This window comes from Mustelus asterias, unplaced genomic scaffold, assembly GCF_964213995.1.
Source record: "Mustelus asterias unplaced genomic scaffold, sMusAst1.hap1.1 HAP1_SCAFFOLD_2886, whole genome shotgun sequence".
In the NCBI taxonomy this organism is placed as follows: Eukaryota; Metazoa; Chordata; class Chondrichthyes; order Carcharhiniformes; family Triakidae; genus Mustelus; species Mustelus asterias.
This window is the reverse complement of record NW_027592831.1, coordinates 32532-42500: the sequence shown is the minus strand read 5'-3', so window position 1 is coordinate 42500 and position 9969 is coordinate 32532. Positions and strand designations below refer to the sequence as shown.

General features: G+C 52.0%; 1 protein-coding gene across 1 annotated transcript; it reads left to right on the top strand.

Moving 5' to 3' along the window:
- Positions 1-3297: 3297 nt before the first annotated feature.
- Positions 3298-9769, top strand: LOC144490115 (uncharacterized). The gene is made up of 3 exons (XM_078207925.1): positions 3298-3966; positions 6465-6816; positions 9708-9769. Exons 1-3 carry the CDS (start codon positions 3298-3300, stop codon positions 9767-9769), a joined length of 1083 nt encoding a protein of 360 aa, XP_078064051.1.
- The last annotated feature ends 200 nt before the right edge of the window (positions 9770-9969 follow it).

Below are 9969 nucleotides of genomic sequence, written 5' to 3'. Positions count from 1 at the left end.
GATGCTGTCAGACCTGCCGGGATCTTCCAGCATTTTCAGTTTTTGTCTTGTTGTTGCAATGTTTGCTTTAACGCGGGAGTGGATTTTGTCAGTGTTCTCCCCTGGGGTTTTGCAGAGTGTGGCTTGACTTGGTTGATTGACTGGCCGGGTCATATGACTGGGCACGGAGCTAGGCTTACACAGGGAGAAACCCAGTTCGCTTCACCGTGTTTGGAGCTGACATGGCTGTGTGTACCTTTCTCTTAATGAGTACTTTATATCAGTATTCACCAAGGAGTAGGACATAGTCATAGCGTGGTAGAGATTTACAGCATGGAAACAGGCCCTTCGGCCCAACTTGTCCAGGCCGCCCAGTTTTTAACCAGTAAGCTAGTCCCAATTTCCCGCGTTTGCCCCATATCCCTCTATACCCATCGAACCCACGTAACTGTCTAAACGCTTTTTAAAAGACAAAATTGTACCCGCCTCTACTACTGCCTCTGGCAGCTCGTTCCAGACACTCACCACCCTCTGTGTGAAACAATTGCCCCTCTGGACCCTTTTGTATCTCTCCCCTCTCACCTTAAACCTATGCCCTCTAGTTTTAGACTCCCCAACCCTTTGGGAAAAGATGTTGACTATCTACAAACCAGCCTCCCATCCATTGACTCTGTCTACACTTCCCGTTGCCTCGGGGGAAAAGCAGCCGGCATAATCAAGGACACCCTCACACACCCCGGACATTCTCTCTTCCACCTTCTTCCGTCGGGAAAAAGATACAAAAGTCTGAGGTCACGTACCGACCGACTCAAGAACAGCTTCTTCCCTGCTGCTGTCAGACTTTGGAATGGACCTACCTCGCATTAAGTTGATCTTTCTCCACACCCCGAGCTGTGACTGTAACACTACATTCTGCACCCTCTCCTTTCCTTCTCTATGAACGGTATGCTTTTTCTGTATAGCGCGCAGGAAACAATACTTTTCACTGTATCCCAGTACATGTGACAATCATAAATCAGATCAGATCTAATATTATTCGGAGAAGGTGAAGTCTCACCAATTTGGTTGAGTTTCCTGAAGAGGTGACAAAGATAATTGATGAGGGAAGGGCAGTGGATGTAGTTTATATGGACTTCAGTAAGGCTGATTGACAAGGTCCCAAAGAACAAAGAACAGTACAGCACAGGAAACAGGCCCTTCGGCCCTCCAAGCCTGTGCCACTCCTTGGTCCAACTAGACCAATCGTTTGTATCCCTCCATTCCCAGGCTGCTCATGTGACTATCCAGGTAAGTCTTAAACGATGTCAGCGTGCCTGCCTCCACCACCCTACTTGGCAGCGCATTCCAGGCCCCCACCACCCGCTGTGTAAAAAACGTCCCTCTGATGTCTGAGTTATACCTCGCCCCTCTCAGCTTGAGCCCGTGACCCCTCGTGATCGTCACCTCCGACCTGGGAAAAAGCTTCCCACTGTTCACCCTATCTATACCCTTCATAATCTTGTACACCGCTATTAGATCTCCCCTCATTCTCCGTCTTTCCAGGGAGAACAACCCCAGTCTACCCAATCTCTCCTCATAGCTAAGACCCTCCATACCAGGCAACATCCTGGTAAACCTTCTCTGCACTCTCTCTAACGCCTCCACGTCCTTCTGGTAGTGCGGCGACCAGAACTGGACACAGTACTCCAAATGTGGCCTAACCAGCGTTCTATACAGCTGCATCATCAGACTCCAGCTTTTATACTCTATACCCCGTCCTAAAAAGGCAAGCATACCATATGCCTTCTTCACCACCTTCTCCACCTGTGCTGCCACCTTCAAGGATTTGTGGACTTGCACACCCAGGTCCCTCTGTGTTTCTAAACTCCTGATGGCTCTGCCATTTATTGTATAACTCCTCCCTACATTATTTCTTCCAAAATGCATCACTTCGCATTTATCCGGATTAAACTCCATCTGCCACCTCTCTGCCCAATTTTCCAGCCTATCTATATCCTGCTGTATTGCCCGACAATGCTCTTCGCTATCCGCAACAGGATATCGGCTTATATATAGGCTTACCTATAACCCTCAATCCTATTAAGTCCCATGTACTCATCCAGAAGTCTCTTAAAAGACCCTATCGAGTTTGCCTCCACCACCACTGACGGCAGCCGATTCCACTCACCCACCACCCTCTGAGTGAAAAACTTCCCCCTAACATCTCCCCTGTACCTACCCCCCAGCACCTTAAACCTGTGTCCTCTCGTAGCAACCATTTCAGCCCTGGGAAAAAGCCTCTGAGAATCCACCCGATCTATGCCTCTCAACATCTTATACACCTCTATTAGGTCACCTCTCATCCTACGTCTCTCCAAGGAGAAAAGACCGAGCTCCCTCAGCCTATCCTCATAAGGCATGCCACCCAATCCAGGCAACATCCTTGTAAATCTCCTCTGCACCCTTTCAATCTTTTCCACATCCTTCCTGTAATGAGGCGACCAGAACTGAGCACAGTACTCCAAGTGGGGTCTGACGAGGGTCTTATATAGCTGCATCATTATCCCCGGACTCCTAAACTCAATCCCTCGAATTTGGGAGTATTCCGTGCAGTTCTGGTCGCCGCACTACCAGGGGGATGTTGGAAGCTTTGGAGAGAGTGGAGAGAAGGTTCCCCGGGATGTGGCCTGGTCTCGAGGGAGTTTGGCTATGAGGAGAGATTGGATAAACCGGGATTGTTTTCACTGGAGAGACGGGGGGGGCTGAGGGGGGAGACCTGGTCTACAAGATGATGAGAGGCAGAGACAGGGTGGATAGTCAGAGACTTTTCCCCCCAGGGCGGAAGTGTCAATGACAAGGGATTTACAATTTTCAATCCACACCCGTTCAGTTAATAATCTGTCTTCCTATCATTGACTCCCAAAGTGGATATCCTGACATTTATCCACATTGTCCTGTATCTGGGCAGGCAGGTTCGAGGTGAGAGGGGGGGGAAAGTTTAAGGGAGATGTGCGGGGGAAGGTTTTCACACAGAGAGTGGTGGGTGTCTGGAAGGCGCTGCCAGAGGAGGTGGTGGAAACAGACACACGAGCAACATTTGAGAGGCATCTGAAGGGGTCCATGAATAGGGAGGGAATAGAGGGATAGGAACCGAGTAGGGGCAGCATGATTGGCCTGGGCTCAGAGGGCCGAAGGGCCTGTTCCTGTGCTGTACCTCTCTCTGTTTGATGTGATGTGATGTGAGGTGGTGTGTGTGTACCGCCTGCGCGATGTATCCACGCTAACATACCTGCTCCCATCCACGTGTGGTGGAACAGGCAGGAACTAAACACAGCCACAATGAGGTCTCTCATCCTGACTCGATCTGTCAAGGAGGAACATTCCAGAATTAAAATGAGACTCTCACTGATTCTCACTGTTCCCCCAGTCTCCGAAACTCACTGCAAAACTCCACCGCGGCAATCCAAACTCCAACTGCCTCCACCTCTCTCTCTCTCAGTCCCTGTCCCTCTAACACTCTCTGTCTCTCTCACTCAGTCTGTCTCTCTCTCTCTCTGTCTCTCTCTCTCTCTCTGTCTCTCTCTCTCTCTCGCTCAGTCTCTCTGTCTCTCTCTCTCTCTGTCTCTCTCACTCAGTCTCTCCGTCTCTGTCTCTCTCACTCAGTCTCTCTGTCTCTCTCGCTCAGTCTCTCTGTCTCTCTCGCTCAGTCTCTCCATCTCTCTCTCTCTCTGTCTCTCTCTCTCTCTGTCTCTCTCACTCAGTCTCTCCGTCTCTGTCTCTCTCTCTCTGTCTCCCTCTCTGTCTCTCTCTCTGTTTCTCTCACTCAGTCTCTCCGTCTCTCTGTCTGTCTCTCTCCCTGTATTTTCTCTCTCTCCCTGTCCCTCTCTCTCTGTCTCTCTCTGTCTCTCTCTCTCTCTGTCTCTCTCTCTCTCTCTCACTCTCTCTCTCTGTCTCTCTCTGTCTGTCTCTCTCTGTCTCTCTCTCTCTGTCTCTCTCTCTGTCTCTCTGATGCACCTCAATGAGCACCCGGAAACAAGGCTTTAGAACTGAAGGCTTTAATACATTAACAATGAAACTACTAACACAAATTCACCCGTTCAGACTGAAGGGGTCCTGCCGGAGCAGGGGGTCTTATACCCTGCCACCGGAGGCGGGACCCCACTGGAGTGTGCCATGATAACACTTAGGACAGGTAAACACCCTAACCCAACAACATAGTACAACCCCCATAACAACAACACCCTAGCCCAACAGTAACACAATAACAACCCCAGTGGTGAACCAACGATGGTTCACCACATTCACCCCTCCTTTAGGAACCAAAGGTGGCGGGGTGGATGAAAACAGACAATGACAAAAAAAAAAAATAACAGGATTCACAAGTCCAGACGGTCTGGAGGACCACACCGACGCTGCGATCTTCTCAACACCGGTTGCGAAACCGGAGCAGGTGCTTGCGGTGGCTCTCTCAAAGCAACATCTGGCTGTCCCCTCAAAGACTCCCAGGCCGGCCGGCCCTGATGAGGCGATGGTGTAGGGGATCCTGGAACGTTTGGTGGTGGTGGTGGTGGTGATGATGGTGGCGCCGATCTCCGAGTCTCAGGCAAGCTGTACATGGGAGTAAAAGTGTTATGCACTGGTCCCGGTGCTGACCGCGCCACGTCTGGGGAAGTAATGAGGAGTAGTGGATCTGTGACTGGGGGAATAGGAGCGACAGGAGTTGCTACGTCCCCTGCGGGCGCCAGGTCTCGAATGGAGACAGTGTCCTCTCGCCCGTCAGGATATGCCACATAGGCATACTGAGGGTTGGCGTGGAGGAGTTGGACCGGTTCGACCAAGGGGTCGGACTTGCGAGCCCTCACATGGCGCCGCAGAAGGACGGGTCCTGGGTACGTCAACCAGGCTGGCAATGAGGTCCCCGAGGACGACTTCCGAGGGAATGAGAACATCCTCTCGTGGGGAGTAGCATTGGTTGCCGTACACAGGAGGGAGCGGATAGAATGGAGCGCAGTTGGAAGGACCTCCTGCCACCGGGAGACTGGAAGGCCCTTGGATTTCAGTGCCAGTAGGACAGCCTTCCAGACTGTAGCATTCTCCCTTTCCACCTGTCTGTTACCCCTAGGGTTGTAGCTCGTGGTTCTACTAGAGGCAATCCCGAATGAGAGCAGGAATTGCCTCAAGTCGTTGCTCATGAACGACGAGCCCCTGTCGCTATGAATATAGCAGGGGTACCCGAACAGGGTAAAAAGCTCACTGAATGCCTTGATGACGGTGGCAGTCGACGTGTCCGCACAGGGGAAAACAAACGGAAACCGGGAAAATTCGTCTATTATGTTAAGAAAATAGACATTCCGATCCGTTGAGGGAAGGGGGCCCTTAAAATCTACACTCAGCCTCTCAAAAGGGCGAGTGGCCTTGACCAAATGTGCCCGGTCTGGTCGATAAAAGTGTGGTTTGCATTCTGCGCAAATCCGACAACTTCTAGTAACTGACCTGACCTCCTCCACCGAGTAGGGTAGGTTGCGGGCTTTTATGAAGTGGTAGAGTCTGGTGACTCCAGGATGACACAGATCATTGTGGAGAGCCTTCAAGCGGTCCTCCTGCATGATGGCGCATGTTCCGCGCGAGAGGGCATCCGAGGGCTCATTGAGCTTCCCTGGACGATACATAATATCGTAATTATAGGTGGAGAGCTCAATTCTCCACCGCAAGATCTTATCGTTCTTGATCTTGCCCCTCTGCGTGTTACTGAACATAAACGCCACGGATCGTTGATCCGTGATCAGGGTGAACCGCTTACCTGCCAGGTAATGGCGCCAGTGTCTGACTGCCTCCACAATGGCCTGAGCCTCCTTTTCCACCGCTGAGTGCCGAATCTCTGGGCCTTGAAGGGTGCGGGAAAAGAACGCGACGGGCCTGCCTGCCTGGTTTAGTGTGGCGGCTAGGGCGAAGTCCGATGCATCACTCTCCACCTGGAAAGGGATGGATTCATCCACCGCGTGCATCGTGGCTTTCGAGATGTCGCTTTTCAAAACCTTGAAGGCCAATTGGGCCTCCGGCGTAAGTGGGAAGGTCGTGGACTTAATGAGCGGACGAGCTTTGTCCGCGTAGTTGGGGACCCACTGTGCATAATACGAAAAGAACCCGAGGCATCTCCTCAGTGCTTTCGTGCTAGCGGGCAAGGGAAGTTCAGTGAGTGGGCGCATACGGTCTGGATCAGGGCCAATGACCCCGTTTTCCACCACGTATCCGAGGATGGCTAACCTATGCGTACGGAATACGCACTTCTCCCTGTTATAGGTCAGATTCAGGCGAGATGCAGTGCGTAGAAAGTGTTGGAGATTCGTGTCGTGGTCCTGCTGGTCATGGCCGCAGATGGTGACGTTATCCAGGTACGGGAAGGTAGCCCGCAACCCCGGAGTGTGCCATGATAACACCCAGGACAGGTAAACACCCTATCCCAACAACATAGTACAACCCCCATAACAACAACACCCTAGCCCAACAGTAATACAATAACACTCTCTCTCTCTCTGTTTCTCTCACTCAGTCTCTCCGTCTCTCTCTCTGTCTCTCTCCCTGTATTTTCTCACTCTCCCTGTCCCTCTCTCTCTGTCTCTCTCTCTCTGTCTCTTTCTGTCTCTCTCTCTTTCTGTCTGTCTCTCTCTCTCTCTGTCTCTCTCTCTCTCTCTGTCTCTCTCTCCCTCTGTCTCTCTCTCTCTCTGTCTCTCTCTGTCTCTCTCTCTGTCTGTCTCTCTCTCTCTCTCTGTCTCTCTCTCTGTCTCTCTCTCTCTCTGTCTGTCTCTCTCTCTGTCTCTCTCTCTGTCTGTCTCTCTCTCTCTCTCTGTCTCTCTCTGAGTATCACTTCAATCTTGGGTCACTGTCTGTGTGGAGTCTGCACGTTCTCCCCGTGTCTGTGTGGGTTTCCTCCGGGTGAACATAGAACATAGAACAGTACAGCACAGAACAGGCCCTTCAGCCCACGATGTTGTGCCGAGCTTTATCTGAAACCAAGATCAAGCTATCCCACTCCCTGTCATCCTGGTGTGCTCCATGTGCCTATCCAATAACCGCTTAAATGTTCCTAAAGTGTCTGACTCCACTATCACTGCAGGCAGTCCATTCCACACCCCAGCCACTCTCTGAGTAAAGAACCTACCTCTGATATCCTTCCTGTATCTCCCACCACGAACCCTATAGTTATGCCCCCTTGTAATAGCTCCATCCACCCGAGGAAATAGTCTTTGAACGTTCACTCTATCTATCCCCTTCATCATTTTATAAACCTCTATGAAGTCTCCCCTCACCCTCCTCCGCTCCAGAGAGAACAGCCCCAGCTCCCTCAACCTTTCCTCATAAGACCTACCCTCCAAACCAGGCAGCATCCTGGTAAATCTAACGTGCAGGTTAGGGTGGATTGGCCGTGCTAAATTCTCCCTCAGTGTTACCCGGACAGGCGGTGGAATGTGGCGACTAGAGGATTTTGACAGTAACTTCATTGCGGCGTTAGAATATTAGAATCCCTACAGTGCAGGGGGAGACCATTCGGCCCATTGCACTAACAACAATCCCACCCAAGCCCTAACTCCGTAACCCCAAATAATTACCCTCCTAACCTGCACATCCTTGGACACTAAGGGGCAAATTAACACGGCCAATCCACCTAAAGTGTGGGGGGAAACCGGAGCACCCGGAGGAAACCCACGCAGACACGAGGAGAATGTGCAAACTCCACACAGACAGTGACCCGAGCCGGGAATCGAACCCGGGTCCCTGGAGCTGTGAGGCAGCAGCGCTAACCCGCTGTGCTACCGTGCTGTCCAGAGAGAGACGGAGAGAGATAAACAGAGCGAGAGAGAGAGAGAGAGTGAGGGAAACAGAGACAGAGGGAGAGAGAGACAGAGACAGAGAGAAAGAGAAAGTGACAGAGAGAGAGAGAGAGACAGACAGAGACAGAGAGAGACAGAGACACAGAGAGAGAGAGAGACAGAGAGAGAGAGAGAGAGAGAGAGACAAAGAGAGACAGAGAGAGACGGAGAGGGAGAGAGACAGAGGGAGAGAGAGAGAGAGAGACAGAGGGAGAGAGAGAGACAGAGAGAGAGAGAGAGAGACAGAGAGAGAGAGATAGACGGAAAGAGAGAGAGACAGAGAGAGAGAGAGAGATAGAGAGAGAGACAGAGATAGAGAGAGAGAGACAGAGATGGAGAGAGAGAGAGAGACAGAGGGAGAGAGAGAGACAGAGAGTGAGAGCGAGAGAGAGACAGAGAGACAGAGAGAGAGAGACAGAGAGAGAGACAGACAGAGAGAGAGAGCAACACAGAGAGAGAGAGAGAGTGAGCGACACAGAGAGAGAGAGAAAGAGAGAGAAAGAGATGGAGAGAGAGAGACAGAGAGAGACCGAGACAGAGAGAGACATCGACAGAGAGAGATAGAGACAGAGAGAGAGAGGGAGGGAGAAAGAGAGAGAGAGACAGAGAGAGAAAGAGAGAGACAGAGACAGAGAGCCAGAGAGAGAGAGAGAGAGAGACAGACAGAGTGAGAAAGACAGCAAAATAGAGAGAAAGACAGAGAGTGAGAAAGAAACACAGAGAGATGGAGAGAGAGAGACACACAGACAGACAAGACAGGGAGAGACAGAGATAGAGAGAGAGAGAGACAGAGGGAGAGAGAGAGACAGAGGGAGAGAGAGAGACAGAGGGAGAGAGAGAGACAGAGAGATGGAGAGAGAGAGAGAGACAGAGAGATGGAGAGAGAGAGAGAGAGAGAGATGGAGAGAGAGAGAGACACACAGACAGACAAGACAGGGAGAGACAGAGATAGAGAGAGAGAGAGACAGAGGGAGAGAGAGAGAGAGAGAGAGATGGAGAGAGAGAGAGACAGAGAGAGAGAGAGAGGGACAGAGAGATGGAGAGAGAGAGAGAGAGAGAGATGGAGAGAGAGAGAGACACACAGACAGACAAGACAGGGAGAGACAGAGATAGAGAGAGAGAGAGACAGAGGGAGAGAGAGAGAGAGAGAGAGATGGAGAGAGAGAGACACACACAGACAGACAAGACAGAGAGAGACAGAGATAGAGAGAGAGAGAGATAGACAGAGTGCACACTGAGGGAGAATTTAGCACGGCCGATCCACCCGAACCCGCACATCTTTCGGACCGTGGGAGGAAACCGGAGCACCCGGAGGAAACCCACGCAGACACGGGGAGAACGTGCAGACTCCACACAGACAGTGACCCGAGCCGGGAATCGAACCCGGGTCCCTGGCACTGTGAGGCAGCAGTGCTAACCCACTGTGCCACTGTGCCCCCGGGAATCGAACCCGGGACCCTGGCGCTGTGAGGCAGCAGTGCGAACCCACTGTGCTGTCCCCTGTCAATGGAAGTCCACTTGTGACACGAATAAATAATTTTTTTAAAAAAACGTTAAAACTTTACCCTCAATCTCTGTCGGTCGGCGTGCGCCCGAACCTTACTCACCGGGTGTAAGTGTGCCGGGTACGAATCCTCTCTCTCTCTCCCTGGCCTGGGACACTTTATGGGGTTGCTGCAATTATCAATCTCTGAGAGTCCTGGGAGGGGTCTGGGGAAAGCCAATCGGAATAACTCCCGAGGTTCGCGCCCCGCCTGCCCCCCTTTCTAACCCCCCTCGACCTCCCCACCCCCGCTCCACGAACCGCACCCCCCTTCGATCCGGGATTGGGCAAATATTGACGCTCCAAATCCTCTGATACCGACTGGCTTGCGTCAACAGAATCCGAGGTCGTGCTCTCCTCTCTCCGACCTCGAAACAGGCCGACGGGGGCTGGGGAATAACGCCTCCTGAACTTTCCCGATTCCCGGAATGGATTGGGAGTATTCCGTGCAGTTCTGGTCGCCGCACTACCGGGAGGATGTTGGAAGCTTTGGAGAGAGCGCAGAGAAGGTTCCCCGGGATGTGGCCTGGTCTCGAGGGGGTGTTGGCTATGAGGAGAGGTTGGATAAACCGGAATTGTTTTCACTGGAGAGACGGGGGG

Coding starts and splice junctions, on each gene's coding strand:
- LOC144490115 (XM_078207925.1), top strand. CDS start 3,298: ATGAGGTCTCTCATCCTGACTCGATCTGTCAAGGAGGAACATTCCAGA. Junction 3,967..6,464: donor TCTCTCTCTCTGTCTCTCTG/ATGCACCTCAAT, acceptor CCCTAGCCCAAC/AGTAATACAATAACACTCTC. Junction 6,817..9,707: donor CTCTCTCTGTCTCTCTCTGA/GTATCACTTCAA, acceptor TTGCGTCAACAG/AATCCGAGGTCGTGCTCTCC.